The 16,736-nt window shown below is 37.8% G+C and overlaps 2 protein-coding genes across 2 annotated transcripts in view; one reads left to right on the top strand and one right to left on the bottom strand.

Moving 5' to 3' along the window:
• Positions 1-6,284: 6,284 nt before the first annotated feature.
• On the top strand, positions 6,285-8,648 carry LOC131688528 (uncharacterized). The gene is made up of 3 exons (XM_058972843.1): positions 6,285-7,894; positions 7,960-8,092; positions 8,155-8,648. Exons 1-3 carry the CDS (start codon positions 6,548-6,550, stop codon positions 8,430-8,432), a joined length of 1,758 nt encoding a protein of 585 aa, XP_058828826.1. The 5' UTR covers positions 6,285-6,547; the 3' UTR covers positions 8,433-8,648.
• The window catches only part of LOC131688527 (enhanced level of genomic instability 1), a 28,724-nt gene continuing 20,441 nt past the window's right edge, over positions 8,454-16,736 (bottom strand). Inside the window, exon 5 of the mRNA XM_058972842.1 lies at positions 8,454-9,006. Coding sequence (XP_058828825.1) covers positions 8,682-9,006 — 325 coding nt within the window. The 3' untranslated portion in view covers positions 8,454-8,681. The remainder of the gene's footprint in view (positions 9,007-16,736) is intronic.

The following is a 16,736-nucleotide window of genomic DNA, read 5'->3' as shown; positions in this document are numbered from 1 at the left end:
CGCGGTTTTCATTTACACGGCCTGTATCCCCCGCGTGAAAAATCTGAGTGTAATTGCATCGGAAACAATCACATTCCCAGCAGAACTTTTTGTTTTCTGGTTTCAAACACTTTTGTTTCGTACTGCACACAACGGAAAATTTTAAAACAGAACTTACCGTCCCAGCAGCAGTTTAAGCGGGTGTTATTTTTCGATTCAAATTCAAGCCATGTCTTAAGCGTTACTGGACTTAAAATTGTTTTCCCAGTTTATCCAGTCAGAATATCTGTCCTACCCTATGTATTTAAAACACAGTTCTAATTGCGTTTTAAAGTATACAACAAATAGAACGGTTGGGTATACTAATTTAAATTTTAAAATAAATCTGTTTTAAATTATGAAACAAACCGCTGTACTGAAGATATAATTATGTCAGTCCTATTACCACATAAAACACCTATATAACATAAAACGATGCAGAATTGGTTTAATAATACAATGTTTACACTACAGAGTTATAACACGTTTTAATAGTTGGCAACAAGAAAAATGTCACCAAGATAGCATAAAACCCGTTTTAACTGGTAGTGCGAACGTTGCATAGCAATGTAATTTATCAAATAATTTCATTTTTTCCACCACTAATCGATCAAGAAATACTTAAACTTAAGATTGTTTACTTAAGTTCATTAGTACATTATTGAAAATTTAATTGGAAATCATCATCACAGCTATCAATATGGAACTTTTCTTTTGAATATATTTTCTGGACATACCAGCCTATTTTTACTAGATGGATCAGCCAAATAATACCAATCACCTAGTGAGATACTTGATTAATTAATAGATTACCGTTAAAAGACCTTCAATAAATTATGTTTTGATGGGGAGGGTATATAGCAAATTGTAACATATGAAACCAGGCGAGTGAACAAGAACGTGAGTCGATATGTGTGATAGATAAAATTCATTTGCACGCTCTTGAAAAAAGCTACATTTTTAATGTCACCGTGGTCGTGTCCTGTACACAACCCTATAATTTTTTTTTCTACTCGCCAGTGATTCGTTTTGCCATAGACAGATATAACTCAATGCGTATGGTGATTCGAATGATTCTACTACTCTTAGATGAACCTTGGGTCCAGCTCGGGTGCCTAAAATTGGAAATCTTCGAGATCTTGGTCGATTCTCCGTACTAGCAAGTTGGGTTCGGATCGGGTTTCTCAAATTTTAAATTTCCGGGTCGGGTCAGGTTTCTTTTTTTACAAAATTTTCATTCTCGGGCACGGGTCGGGTCCGAGTTTTTCAATTTTAAAATTTTCGGGCTCGGGTCGGGTTCGGGTTTTTCAAATTTTATAATTTCGGGCTCGGGTCGGGGTCGGGGTTTTTAATTTTCAAGCTCTCGGGTTCGGGTCGAGTTCGGGTTCGAAAAAATTGAAACCCGACCATCTCTACCGCAAACAAGGCTTTTTGGTAACTTGTCATGGTTCTGTGTAATTTGACAATTTTCGTAAATAGACCCATTGGGTAACTGTGAAACGATGACGTATGGGGAACAGTGAAAATTTCTTGTTTTTGTGATCTATCCTAAAATTTGAATGGGTTCCGATTTTCCACAGTAAAAACTACTCACATAATGCAAAGTTTGTCAATTTGGACAAGATTTGTAGAAATTATCTTTTTTTTAGGATTGCAACTTGCATATATGGTGGTCCGATGTTACGCGATGATATAGTGATTTTATTCGTAAACAATCGTGTTTCGTCTCAATATAACTTTAATTAGAACCGTTAGGACCTTTCTTCGTCAAAACAAAGGCTAAACTTAACAAGTAAAATATTTCACTATAGACGACTTCGTGTTTCATAGTTCCTACCCATGAGGCATTCTCTAACATTTTACCACCGATTGTTTATTATCCAAAAAAAATCATTTCCCGTGAGTTTTGCTAGCTGAAAAAAATATATGTACTGGTTAACAACAGAGTGGAACTTTGTATCGCTTTTGGCTACACAAATAACATGTATTATTATCAAAATTAAATCTAAGAAAAAATGTGTTTCACTGTTACCTCCTCTCCCCTAGATTTAAAATAAAATTTCATGTAGCAATAAATTTTACTGTTCAGCAAAAAATGGTACAGTAAATTCACATTAAATTTTACTGTTTTCGAGAAAAAAAAGTATGGAGAAAAATCGATTTTTTTATTGTTAAGATGCATAAACACCCCCTTGAATCAACGCGATCGCTCGACATTTTAGAGTATTTTAAACGATTTTTATTACCAACTGTGTTGAACAAAAATAAGTTTATTTCTTCCAATCCGTATGTAACTCGTCAGGTTATAAGGGCTCTGTTTAGAAAATTACCAAATTGACTCATCTTAACTGTTGAGTGCTTTGTTTTGGTAAAGTATAATGTGCACTACTTGTCTGTATAGTTCACATTAAGCTGTAGATTGTTCGCGTTTCGAACAAATTTGTCGGTTTAGATAGGTGTAAAATTTAGCTGTCGCAGCTAAACAATCAAAAAGCACCAGTCACTCTCGCTGTGGAGGATAAGTCAAATGAGCATTGTTCTCCTCCAAACCAGCGTAGGAAGCACACTGCGGTGTTTTCCGCAATTCTTAGCGGAGCGCAAAGAATCCGGATAATCGTCACCACTGTCGCTAGGCAATTGCAACAAAGGAGCACAGCTCTCCTCTTTAGAAAACAGATACTACAGGAGCAGCCAGCAAGAACACGGGAAAAACTCATTAGAAATCCAGTACTATAGAAGTAAAAATTATCCGTTGTTTCACCTGACACGGAGAAATTGGTGTAAATACCGGAGATCGCCTTCGAAAACCGGAGTCTCCGGGTGAAACCCGGAGGGGTGATAACCCTAGCTAAGGTTCAGTTGGATATGATGATATACATCGCGGTATATTCCCACCCCAATAAGCAATACAGTCGTGATTCGCTGGTTGGACACTTTTTAACAGGACCGCTTTTTAGTTGGACCTCCGCTAATTGGACCATTGTCCAACTAAAAAGCATCTGAACGTCAAAATCTCGTGTCAAATTTACTTTGACAATCAATCTGACAATATTTAGAGATATGAACAGATGCATTTACACTGCCAACATCTCCTTTGGAGAGTTTTTGACATTTGTCAGTCGGTCCAACTAGCGAATCAAATTCGTTAGTTGGACAAGGCTGTGGCCCAACCAGCAAATCACGACTGTATTGTCAAAATTCACTTTGAGAGGAAATTCGGGACAAACCATTTTTCGCCGATTATAAATCACAACAGCAGGCGAAAGAGAAAATTTTTCTTTTTCATAAATTGTTAACATCCACTCTCGGCGAGTTACGGTTTGTCCGGAATTTTCTCTCAAAGTGAATTTCGACAGCATTGGCCCTTTTCAAAAAAAAAACGCGAACCTAACGACATTTTCGTTTTTGACTGAAGTCCACCAGTGTAGTTAAAAGCCAACTGTCAAAATTCTCTTTGAAAGGAAATTCCGGACAAACCGTAACTGGCAAAACACAGTTCATAGCAGTTAATAAAAGAAAACTTTTCTGTTTTATCTAATATCAACATCTGTGATTGGCGAGTAACGGTTTGTCCAGAATTTCCTTTCAAAGAGAATGTTGATAGTTGGCGCACAGACAAGCAGACGTAACACGAGATGAATTTTCATCGCCCACTGAAAAAACGGTCGATTTAAATTACGAAAAATGCGCCATCTCACCGAGCGTGGCGCTAGTGAAGTGATTTTGACACTTAGTTTCCGCACGCATCCAAAAATCAAGATGAAGGGAAAGAAAGGTAGGAACATTCGTCACTTTTAAGTGTAATACTTGTATACATGTAAAATTAAACATGACGTCCGCGACCCTGAAAATAAACATACTTGTACTTATACATAGAAAAATTGGTCGGTACTAGCCCTAAAACGTTACCGCCATTTTCATCTTGTGTAAACTATCGCCACTGAATCCCTCTGGATAACAACTCGCCATCTCTATCGATTCCAATCGAGCACAAGACCTGTCAATGGCCTTCGTTCGAGAAGGATTCGTTTTTTAGGATTTAGTGCTTGACAGGTCTTGTGCTCGATTGCAATGACACTGACAGATAAATGGTAAACAAACGACAGAGATGGTGAATCTATCTAAAGGGGTTTAGCATCTTTAATGCAAACCAAAACTAACAAAATGATCCGAAAACGTAAAATGTGACGGTACAAGAGCGACGGAAAAGAGTAAACAGAGACAAGAATCGGCCAAAGGACGACTAGAATTAACTTCTTCACAAGAAAAACAATTTTGGTGTTGCTTAATTTCCCGTAACAATAAATGGTTGTGTTGAGTTTTAAAAATGTAGTCGTTACTTTACATTCTTTAAATCTCCCAATTACAATCATTATCCCATGGAGAACTGAAGTACATAACATAGCCGATTTTTCTATTTCGCTCTTCAAATTTAACAATTGCTTAGAGCATGTTCATGAGTGTTTCAGTTCTAGATTCATAATTTTGACAGTTCTATTATATAAAACTGAAAATTTTAAAACTAAAACTTGCTGTCCCCAGCAGCAGTTGTAGCGGATGTTCTATTCAGTTTAAAATTCATGTCTCGCCATTCTTTCAGCGTTACTGCATTCGAATTTATTTTTCCCCAGTCTATCGGGTCTAAGGGCCGATTTCTTCACCCTCGCTTAGCGCTTAAGCCAGGTTTAAACGTACTGGTAAACCTGGTTTATAAGCTAAGCGAGAGTGAAGAAATCGGCCCTAAGTGTCTGTGCTGAAAACTTTGCATGTATTTAAAACAGTTCTAAAAGTGTTTTAAAAACAGCAACAAATAGAACGGAGTCGTATAACAGTTTTAAATTTTGAAACAAAACTGTTCGAAATTATAAAACAAAACGCTCTGCTGGGGATGTGAATGATTCAGTTCCAGTTCTACTTTGAAACTCCTATACAAAATAAAACGCTCCTGAACATGCCCTTTCATTTATCATCTTGAATCCCTGTCAAAAAAAGAGCGGACGAACATTAGACTTTTCTACGGCTCATGTACGTACACGCCACATGACACAAATACTACATCACAAGCTGGTGGAAAATAATAAACAAAGACGGCAAAAGTAAATGGGATTGTTTTCAACCAGGAAACTTCATTAGTGTTCGTGAGACCGGTCGCAAAGAACTCATTTGACAAGCGGTGTGGGCATTGTTGCCAGGATTTCGGTCGAAAAAATTTATTTGCTATGGTTGCCAGAAACCCATTTTGTGCAGTGTGTTCAACAGATATCGCTAGTATACCGTAGGCGATGATTTTTTAGAATTTTCTTCAAGCTGTTACGTCTGTGGTTGGCTTTAGAGCCGTAATCATACACGGAAAAATAAAACAACCCACAGAATAGGTTCTTTTAACTTTAATTTAGGTAGTTTTGAGTTTTGTGCCGCTTTCGCACTTAATAGTGTTGTCAAAAACAAAGAGAGAGTTTCGACTCAATCGAGGTCTTCCATGGAATAAGGTACTTTTGAGTTGTTTGAGGTATACTCAAAATTAGGTAGATTCAACTTAAATTTAAGCATATTTAACTCAAGGTAGAGTATAAAAAACCTGTCAATGAGTTGTGATTTTCGCTGTGGATAAAGGGAAACTACCCAGGTAACCAGTAAGCATTAGTGCATGCAGTAAAGTAGCATATAATTTGCATTTCAGATGCTTCTTGCAGTATATTAGCATTCGTTATACATAGCTGTTGTTAATCAGCATTCAAAAAACTGTTTAAAAACTTCTTGTCAGTAAACAGCATTCTGAAAGCACAACAGCAGTAAAAAAAGCATTTTTATAGCACAGTAGTAATGTAGCCGTATATTTTGCCAAAAGCAACTTTTAAATAGCATTTAGAACGACTTAAATGCTTATCAGGTTGGCGTTAAGGCGCATTTTGCATGCTTATTGGTTACCTGGACACTTTCAACACGGTTTGCCTAATTTTACTTTATTCCACGATACCCCGAGAATGAGTCAAAAGAGCTCAACTTTTGGTAGTTTTTCGTATACGTGTATGTTTGTCGAGAATTGAAATTCCAAACGGAACATGGCGTCTCTTTGATATTCTAGTCTCTTTAGTTCACACAAACGTGCTGCTCGCTGGGGGACATCGTTAACTTCTATTTTGAACATTTTGAATGAACATGCCCAGATCCCTTCAGAAACAGACCGAACCTTATACACGATACAACACAACCCTGATTCTGACAACACTCCTTCAATCAAACAGTTTGACGTTTCGTTCGCGTTTGCTGATGTTGATTGTTTTGTTGAATTTTCTTATCGCGTACGGGTTTTTCGTTTCGATTTATTTGCTTCGTCCTGACATCACGAGTTTCTTATCAGTCACTACTATCGCCAAAAAGGTAGAAGTGCGCCTAACTGATAGCATTACGAACGGAGTGTGCGCAGGCAGCTGAGCCGTGAACGGGCATTCAATTTAGTGAAATCAGTACGTGTTCGAAGAGTGGAAATGGTTCTTCCATTAGAAGCATCAGGTACAATATGCGATAAATGGCACAAATAAAACTAGAACCAGTGGAAATCGACGATCGGACTAGTGGAATTGTAACTGCAGCGGTATCTATCATTGATATAGGTTTCAGTAGTCCCGCGCTACTGATGATGGAAAATTCCACGAACTCATCTTGCGTCATGGGACAGCAAGATTTGATGATTGATAACGCAGATGGAGTAGCTAAAGCAAATGAAAATGAAAGGAAGCAGCAAGAGCAGCCACAGGAAAATGATGGCAAGTTGGCGATTATGCCTACGGAGGAAGATCCGCTGCTGCAGGAAACAATTAATGCACTAATGAACGGAACGGGTGGCATTGAAGCTGTTAGTGCGACAGGTGTTTCTGAAGGAATAGAAAGTGAGCGTAATTACGAATGTAACTATTGTGGAAAACTGTTTACTCGATCGAATACTCTTTCTTATCACCTCAAAGTTCACACTGATGAAAGACCTTACAAGTGTGGAAGTTGTGACAAAGCATTCCGAGAACAGTACCGATTAACCAAGCATCAGCGAACGCATACTAAGGATCAACCAGGAAATGGACAGCAGGATCAGGAAACGGAACATTCACAAGATTCGAGCTTCCAGTCGACATCAGGCAGAACTGGCGAGGATGAAGACTATGCTACAGGCGATAGTGAACGATTTTTCAAGAGTTATGAACTTCAGGAAGGAACCGCCGTAATGAAATTGGAACCAGATATTTCTCTAACCGTAGATGGAACCTCGACTAACCCGTCAACTCAGGCGTCGTCGGAAAACGACGTTCGCTATCAAATAATTGAGGAACGTATCAAATCACTTCAACGGGAAGTGCACCTGGTAAACCAAAACCTCAACCGAGTTGAAACGAAACTGGACGGACTTACCAAAATAATTGCAATTTTTATAAACAAATTTGATGATGCGGAGCCGTCACAGTCCAGTTCCTCTAGCAACGCTAATGCTGCTATCCCCATTCCGCTAGTAACGATGCCGATGGAAAATCTACCAACGGTTCAAGCACAAGCCGTACCCTTATCCATGGGCCACCTCTCACAGCTTCCAACGCCTCACCAACCTATTCAAATAATAACCCATCCAGCGCCAATCGCAGCGGTACAAGTGCAGTCAACACCAAAAACACAAATGCCGCAGCCCTTTGAAAACGGCACTTCCAACAACAATAACAACAGCAATGTTAATACGTTTATCAGCACCGGCTGTGGTTCCGGTGTCAGTTCCCTAGTTAGTGGAAATGATACATTCCCTGAGGTACCGGAACTGCCGATCCGAACGGTAAACGATTTTCTAGACCTCAACGATCACTGTACTGATAATGAGCAGTTCCTGCTGCATATGGTGAGCCTGATTGGCGGCTAGCCATTCTTCTGGGTAAAATAATGTATAATGGAACTTATTTTTAGATGATCCGGCTTCATCAGGAGGTGGATAGTTCTCAGCCCCATCAGCGCAATGTGAAGAAAATGATGGAAGCGCTGGTAACCTACGAGGTGCTGTGTCAGTTCAGTTGGAGCGGCAAATCAGCCATCAATGGGCGTAAGTGGACTTTTCGTTTCATTTTCTATTCTTCTGATTTGATTATTCTTTTTATTGCATAGAATACACAAAGTATGTCTTCGGGAATAGCGTGGGTATTATCGATCTGCTCACCAAAACACTGAATTTGGGTAAAAGCGATGAAGAGGCGGAGGCTAACCGGAAGCCAATTTTCACCGCTATCCAAAGCTTCATCAAGCACTCGCGGCAAAACATGCTGCGCGACAGCAGGAAGCGTCGTGAATCGGGTGGCACGTATCCTTCAGCACTGGTTAGCACTATCGAACGGCAGATTAAGCAGATCAAGGCGGAAAAATTGGATATTTTCAATCAGTTCTAAGAAAATTTAGTGATTTTCACATCAGGATTAATTATTTTTTTATTAATCGCAAAGGGACATCAATTTTACAAAAGTGCTATATCGGCTAAGCTGTACGTGCGCCGAACGATTGTGAAATAAATAACTAGGCACTAACAACTACTTTAATCTATAGGCACGGAACAGTGTGCAAAACATACATCCATAGTAATAAACGTTCAACCTTTTTGTCCTAAATCGTAACACGTCTTTACCTATTGTCACACAGTTTTAACGACTCTCGTCCGACGATTCAACCGTTACTTTAGCTTCGTTTGTCACTGGAATTTGTTCCACCTCGAACCGAGTACTGAGCGCATCGAAATAATCCACGCTGAAATTGGTCATCATACTGCTGCCGCTACCGTTTCCCCCTGCAAGCATGCCACTGGTGTATTGAAAATTGCGGAAATAGTGATAGAATCGGCTGCCGCGCCTTTCCACCCTAGAGCGTTCTCGTTCGCAACGGCAGATGGTTCGTAGAAACGGTTCGTAGTCGCAGTACGTTGACCGGGTGCGGATCGTGTTGATCCCGATGTGGGTGGAGATTAGTTGGCTGCGGAAGAAAATGAAGTAGATTTTTATTTGAGGACGAACATGCGAATGGGCTCATTATATCATAACGTGGTTTTGAGTTCTTTTTCAAGGCGATTTTTCTAACCACTGATTTTTTTATTACATGGATGCGTTTCGGCTTCGCCTCATCAGAAACCGACACTAACTTTTTGTCGGAATACATTAGCGCCGGTTTAAGGCAAATCCAAAAACTAAAACACACTTTGTGTTTCAATCGAACAACTGATCAAACGTGATATCCCGTCCGAGCAGAAGTTCTGTTTATGCCGATAAGACACAGTGAAGCCGAAACTTGTCTTGGCATAAACTGAACTTCTGTTATTAAGTTAGTGCGATCGCGAACGTAGGTGTGCGTTGTTAATCGCGAAAGGCTTAAACGTGTGCTCGCGTTCATGTAACTTCGCGAGTACAAAACGGGATTTTGTAACCGTGTGGCCATTCCTATATAAGCGTGCGTTCTTGGATGGTCACGCCGACCTTCATTCTGATAGTTAATTTTCGGTGTACAATTCACATTCTAGAGTCCTCGGTCATGTCGCCATGTAACGTGGTGTCCAGTGGATATGAGAGCTTTCTTTTTTTAATTGATCCAATTGAAGACATGGACCTAGTCTGCTGATAGCAAGGATAGAAACATCCGGATGATACCGATTCATGATCGTGCGACCGCGGGAGTTTTTAGGTTCACGCTTGAGACCGCGTTTGAAAATTTATAGTAGCTGAGACATTCACTTTATCACCGGGATGTTATCATGTTTACGAGATCGCGGGTGTAGGAGCCGTGGATAGTTGCGAAGGGCTCAAGCATTTGTATATTAACGGGTTTGTTACATGTATGTGACTTTGCGTGTATAATTCCGATTTTATAATTATGTTGCATGTATTTTTAATGATCGCGCGCGGACCGTTAATCTAATAACTAATTTTTAGTGTATGGTACAGATGGTAGAAGAGAATCACAAACGCTAGTCATGTCGCCATGGAACGTGTTTTCTAGTGAACATGAGCGTCATTTTTGGTTGGTTCAACTGGAGGCATTAGTCTAGGCTGCTAGGACCGCGGTTAGACTTCCGGACGTGGCCGTTTCAAGATCGCACGAGTGGTGGGTTAATGTTTGAGACCGCGTTTCTAAGTTTATAGGTGTTACGTTTACTTAACTACCGGGGTGTTCTAATGTTGGCAAAATCGCGGCCGTATGTGTAGAGGATTGCAATTTCATGGTCGCGTTTGTGACCAGGTTTGTACGTGCATAAATTGACCGATACTATTTTGGTATAAATGAGTAATGGAAAAGCAAACTAATAGATGTCCAAAAGAACAGATTAATGAAGTTGAAGATAAAAACACATGTAACATAAAATCAAACGACTTTAACTCGTGCAAATGTTGTTTATTTGCTATTAACGACAATTGCATTCTGTTAGACTTTCATCATGCTATGCAAACCGGGAATGGATGATTCACGTGCATCGGTAAATTAATTGTACCCTAATTTATCCAATCCAACCTTCCCGAATGAATAGAATCGAATGCACAAATTGAATACCAGAAAGATTACCCACTATTCTATCATATACGCCAGTTTTGCATCCATTCCCTGAGCCAACTGTCACAAAGTGGTCCAGATCGCTAATTTAGTAGGAATTTTTACTTTCTGACAAACCTGTATAATTTAGCCGTATCATGTCTTAGGATGAATTTGTGTACTTTTGAAGATGCTTCTTTTTATTGGAATAGTTATTAGGGTGGTTCTAATTTATCTAAAATACGATAATAAACTTTTTACTGATGAAAGATAGAGCTCCACAGTCTTCCACAAAGTTGTAAAGTAACTTATTTTGAATAAATTTGTTGAATATATTAAAGCTCTATCTCTTTTAGTTTTTGTTATACAAGAAATTTAAAAAAAAAGATTAGGGTGTTCCTGAAAAAACGTTTTTTTAGTATAACTTTCGTATCTTTTACTTTTTGTTAACACAAACTTTGAACAGCTTATTGAAAACTTCAAGCCGAGTATTTTTCTCCAAGACACCGAAGGTCTAACTTTTTTCTTTAAAAAGTTATGGACACTTTTCGTTAAAAAAATAGCCTATTTCAAGGCTCAATATCGCTGATGCGGGCACCTAAAATTGAATTCTGTTTCCACCACATGAAAGACCATACTTATTAGTATATTTGAGCAAAAATTGGCGAATACGATATTTTTTTAAAATTTGCAATTTAGATTTAAAGTTTGTAGTTTTGCAGGTTCAACGCATTAAAGCATTTACACACATATCGTTGTATTATGAAAAAAGCCACTTTCAAATATCATTCTCTCATCGCAGCAAGCTTTGCATAAGTGAAACGACTGTCAAAAAAGGTTTCTGATTTTATTCGTTTTAAATAAAACTAGTAAATATGGATATTAGTCGAAGAGAGTTGGCGAATTTGCTTATTGCTGGTAAAAAGACAGATGAACTGCTTAAGTTCATTACAAGTAGTAATCCAAATATAAAATTGAGACTTGTTAGTGCTCGGAAGAAAATAAAAATCTTCATGTTGGAATTTAGAAGGTTGTGGATTCGGAGTAAGCGCACGCAAATTCGGTTTGAGCTGGAACATTTTGTGTGGCTTGAAGGAAAGCTAAGATTCGAAGTCGAAGGTAAAGGTAAAGGCCGAAAGAGGAAACCATTTTCCGAAATATGTCGCAGAGCCAAGATAAAAAGATTAGGAAAGTTGCGCGATAAGTATTCCACGGAAGAACTTGGTTTAGCGTCAGCCGTCAACGCTAATTCTACTGGTTTCCGTTTAGTTGGCAGACAAATCGAACGATTGTCGAAAAGTCCCGTCAGATCTACCGTAGAGAATTTAGGATCTATGGCTGTCCCGATTGCAGAAGCGTTTACTGCGGAGGAGGCACTTAGATTTATTTGTGAAAATGATTTTTCTAAGGCGCAGTACCAAAACATACGCAGCTCAGTTATGCAGAAGGGTTTGGACATTTATCCCGCGTATAATAAAATAGTAGAAGAAAAGAAACTATGCTGTCCGATCGGTATGTACTATTCTCAAAGATTCGTCCCTGAATCAACAATTTTTTTCAGGAATTTCTGTTCAGCCTTCTTGTGCGTATGTTCCCCTTCAAGCTCTTGTTAACCATACCGTGGAACGACTCATCTCGTTTCTGAATATTGGAGTTCTACCACTGCATCCTGAGGATAATACGTTTGTTATCTTTAAGTGGGGCTGCGATGGAAGCAGCAACCATTCCCGGTAGGCAACATTATTTTTCTTCTAAACTTTGACTGACAGTCTCTTTTCCACTTGAACATAGATACAAGCAAATGTGCGTTGACGAAGATGAAAATGGAGAACTATTCGAGTATAACGATTCGCATATATTTCCTCTATCTATAGTACCTTTACGTGTAGTTAGTCGCCGGAAAGATGAGTCAAGAGATTGCATTCTTTGGAATAATGATTTTCCATCTTCAGTATCCCTGTGCCGACCAGTAAAATTAATTTTCAAGAAGGAAAATCCTGAACTAACAAAGGATGAAGTTGCCGCGATGAACAAGCAAATCGATGAATTAGTCCCGACTATAGTAAATGTTAATATGCGCAAGATTCCGATTAGTTCAAGCTTCATATTTTCCATGGTTGATACGAAGGTAGTGAATGACGTAACAGGCACACCGTCTCAAGCGTGTTATATATGCAAACGCTCCGGAAAGCGATTGAATGATCCTTTACTGGAAGCCAGCGATCCACCGGATAGTTTATATGTTTTTTCACCTTTACATGCATTAATACGAGCAATGGAGTTACTATTGAATATTGCTTACCGTTTAGCTCTAGCAAAACCGCGTTGGCGCGTAGGCAAAAATACCAGCGAGCTTAAGGAACGACAAATAAAAATTCGACAAGCGTTACGTGACCGTTTAGGTCTTCATATTATTGAACCTTTGCCAGGTGGCGGAAATTCTAACGATGGTAACACAGCTCGAAAATTTTTCAGAAACCGAGATGTCGTTGCAGAAGAAACCGGGTTGGACGAAATGTTGCTAGAACGTATGTATGTGCTATTAACAATCATCAACAGCAAATTGGGAATTAACGCGGATGCTTACCGGAGTTACGCCGAAGATACACGATTGCTTTATGTACGCCTGTATGGTTGGTACGCTCTCTCACCAACCGTGCATAAACTCCTGGTCCATGGAGGAAGCATTATTCAACATAACATGCTGCCAGTAGGTATGTGCAGTGAAGAAGTTCAAGAAACCAGGAATAAAAGTATTCGCAGATTCCGAGAATTCCACGCACGCAAATTCGATCGACTCGTCAATCTTGATGACGTTTTCAAGAGACTTCTTGTTTCATCAGATCCTATAATTTCTCTTAAATGTAAACGTCGAATTCAACGAGCACCGCTGGATATACCTGAAAATGCAATGCATCTACTTTTGAATTAATTGGCATTGAATAAATTCTCCTTATATAAATCATAAATTGTTGTCATAGCCAAATTATTTTTAATGAACACATTCTGTATTGTTGATATGTAAGCAAAACAGAAAAGGAAATACAAAGGCTTTAGGCAATTTCTTTTATGTCGCTATGCGATAAAATTTAAAACTTTGGTTAGTAAATTTAAAATAACATGCTTAAAAAAAATAATATTTTCCAATTTTTGCTCAAATATACTTAAAAGTATGTTCTTTTCTATGGTTCAATCCGAACTTACTTTTATTTGCCCCAATCAGAGATAATGACATTTGAAAAAGGGCTATTTATGAGCGAAAAGTTTCCATAACTTTTGAAAGTATAAAGTTAGACTTTCAGAGTTATGAAAAAACGTGGATTGAAGTTTTCTAAAAGCTGTTCAAAGGTTGTTTTAACAAAATATAAAATTTCTTTCGAACATTAACAAGTCTCAATTTTACATTTGGATTACTACTTGTAATGAACTTAAGCAGTTCATCTGTCTTTTTACCAGCAATAAGCAAATTCGCCAACTCTCTTCGACTAATATCCATATTTACTAGTTTTATTTAAAACGAATAAAATCAGAAACCTTTTTTGACAGTCGTTTCACTTATGCAAAGCTTGCTGCGATGAGAGAATGATATTTGAAAGTGGCTTTTTTCATAATACAACGATATGTGTGTAAATGCTTTAATGCGTTGAACCTGCAAAACTACAAACTTTAAATCTAAATTGCAAATTTTAAAAAAATATCGTATTCGCCAATTTTTGCTCAAATATAATAATAAGTATGGTCTTTCATGTGGTGGAAACAGAATTCAATTTTAGGTGCCCGCATCAGCGATATTGAGCCTTGAAATAGGCTATTTTTTTAACGAAAAGTGTCCATAACTTTTTAAAGAAAAAAGTTAGACCTTCGGTGTCTTGGAGAAAAATACTCGGCTTGAAGTTTTCAATAAGCTGTTCAAAGGTTGTGTTAACAAAAAGTAAAAGATACGAAAGTTATACTAAAAAAACGTTTTTTTCAGGAACACCCTAATCTTTTTTTTTAAATTTCTTGTATAACAAAAACTAAAAGAGATAGAGCTTTAATATGTTCAACAAATTTATTCAAAATAAGTTACTTTACAACTTTGTGGAAGACTGTGGAGCTCTATCTTTCATCAGTAAAAAGTTTATTATCGTATTTTAGATAAATTAGAACCACCCTAATAACTATTCCAATAAAAAGAAGCATCTTCTAAAGTACACAAATTCATCCTAAGACATGATACGGCTAAATTATACAGGTTTGTCAGAAAGTAAAAATTCCTCCTAAATTAGCGATCTGGACCACTGTGCACTGTGGGCCCCTCCTCTAATACTGCCATTTAGCTGTGGAATAATGCCATCAAACACATCATACAGCAAAAGTCAATGCACGTCGATCCGCCAGCCGGTCACGTCAGCGCGCACATTCTAGTGGTTGAGCGTTAGTATGGGTTGGCGCAGAGTGTGAAAAAAACATAAAACATAAAAAGACCCATAAGCCCTCTCGGTCTCCTCGATGCGCCACTATCGAGGCGTAATGCAATAACCATCTTAAATCAATTGTCTGTCAGAGGTTCTGTAGCACTTATGCATGTAGTATACCCGATCAGAAAGAGATAACAAAATTATTACACACTGTGTTACTTTGTTATGATAACAAGTTGTGTTATAACTCTGGTCTCGTTAGTTGGTAAAATAACAGAAAACATAACAGAAATTCTTCTAGTGTATATCAAAAATATGACAACCTGTGATAGGCTTCTATCAGAATTATAACAAATTTTGTTAGGTTCTCATAAGTCCAATATAACTTTTATTACCTTTTGCATAGTATCAACGAATTTAGCGTGCATGTCTAAAAATAGAATAGAATAGAAAAATATAGCATACATAAAGGCGCTTTTCGTATGGAAGCAAAAAGCTTCATGTAGCGAAAGCTTTTTATAGTTTTGTCAAATTATTGCATACATGCTGGCTGATTGTTATTATGAATGTCGGCTCCGACAGCATAGGTCATTAAATTGACTTTACGCTTGTCCGGACATGCCGCAGACTCAGGTGATTCGCATTTAATGCCAAAAGATCCTGACTACTGCGCTGCAGAAGACAAAAAGCTAAGTAACCGGGAAACTCTAAGCTTGTTCATTGACCCTACTCCACGCTTTTCTAAACTTTCTTACTTCAAATCCTTGCTCTCCCTTGAGTACTATGGCTCTTAATATTTGAAAAATACTTCACCTTCCAGTCCCTTGCTAATTATATGTCGTTACAATATAAAAAAATTATGAATATATGACACGCTGATTGTTATTTGTGGATATAGTGATTTGAACCTGGGTATTTTGAGTTTTATGAGGATGTTTCCTAGATGAACCAACGACGTTGCTTTCAACCAATGGTTAATGTTAGCATAATATTCCACGCATCCGTCAAGGGCAAAACGATTATAGATGCAGATGTTGCAAATGAACGCACACATTGAACTTTGCCAAAGCCTAAGGACTGTTTGTTTTCCTTGTATCGTACGCTTTGTTTTCATACAGTTTTGCTCACTACTACAGCTGCCTATATTACGATAGACTGAATAGCTTTATAATATCTTTTCAGATTAGGAAAGTGGGGCTATTTTTAGATTCTGAATAGTGAATAGGTGCTTCTCTTGTACGTTTACATGTTTTACACGATTTTTTAGAAATAATGTCGATGCGATATGGTAACATTGGGCGGATAATTTACCTACATTATTTTACGGAGAATACTACAAATGTTACTTATGATTCCGAATAGATTCAACGAAACAATTACCAAACTTTTGAGGTTTGCATTTTGAGATTTCAAGTAAAGTCGCTTTCGGGGTTTTGTTATTGGCATTTTTAATATGGGGAAGATTAATCAATCTAGTACAATTGTCTCACACCTAATAAATTCCTAGAAATACATTTTTTTACAATAGTTCAATCTATCAACTGTGAATAATATAACAGATAATCTGTTGTAACGGATAATCTGAAAATTCGAGGAATTGCTGAGGATTCTTCGGTGTGACGAATTTTAGAATATTTCATTTTTTCTAAAATACATTTTCTTTTCTAAATTTAATTTAAGGAGGAAATTATTCAATATTTTTACATTGAAGCTTTTAGCTATTTCAAGTATTATCTAAAACACATATTTAAATTGTAACAGTAAACAGTAACACCAGCTGGGATA

This window comes from Topomyia yanbarensis, chromosome 3, assembly GCF_030247195.1.
Source record: "Topomyia yanbarensis strain Yona2022 chromosome 3, ASM3024719v1, whole genome shotgun sequence".
Lineage (NCBI taxonomy): Eukaryota > Metazoa > Arthropoda > Insecta > Diptera > Culicidae > Topomyia > Topomyia yanbarensis.
This window is presented reverse-complemented; position numbering and strand designations above follow the sequence as displayed.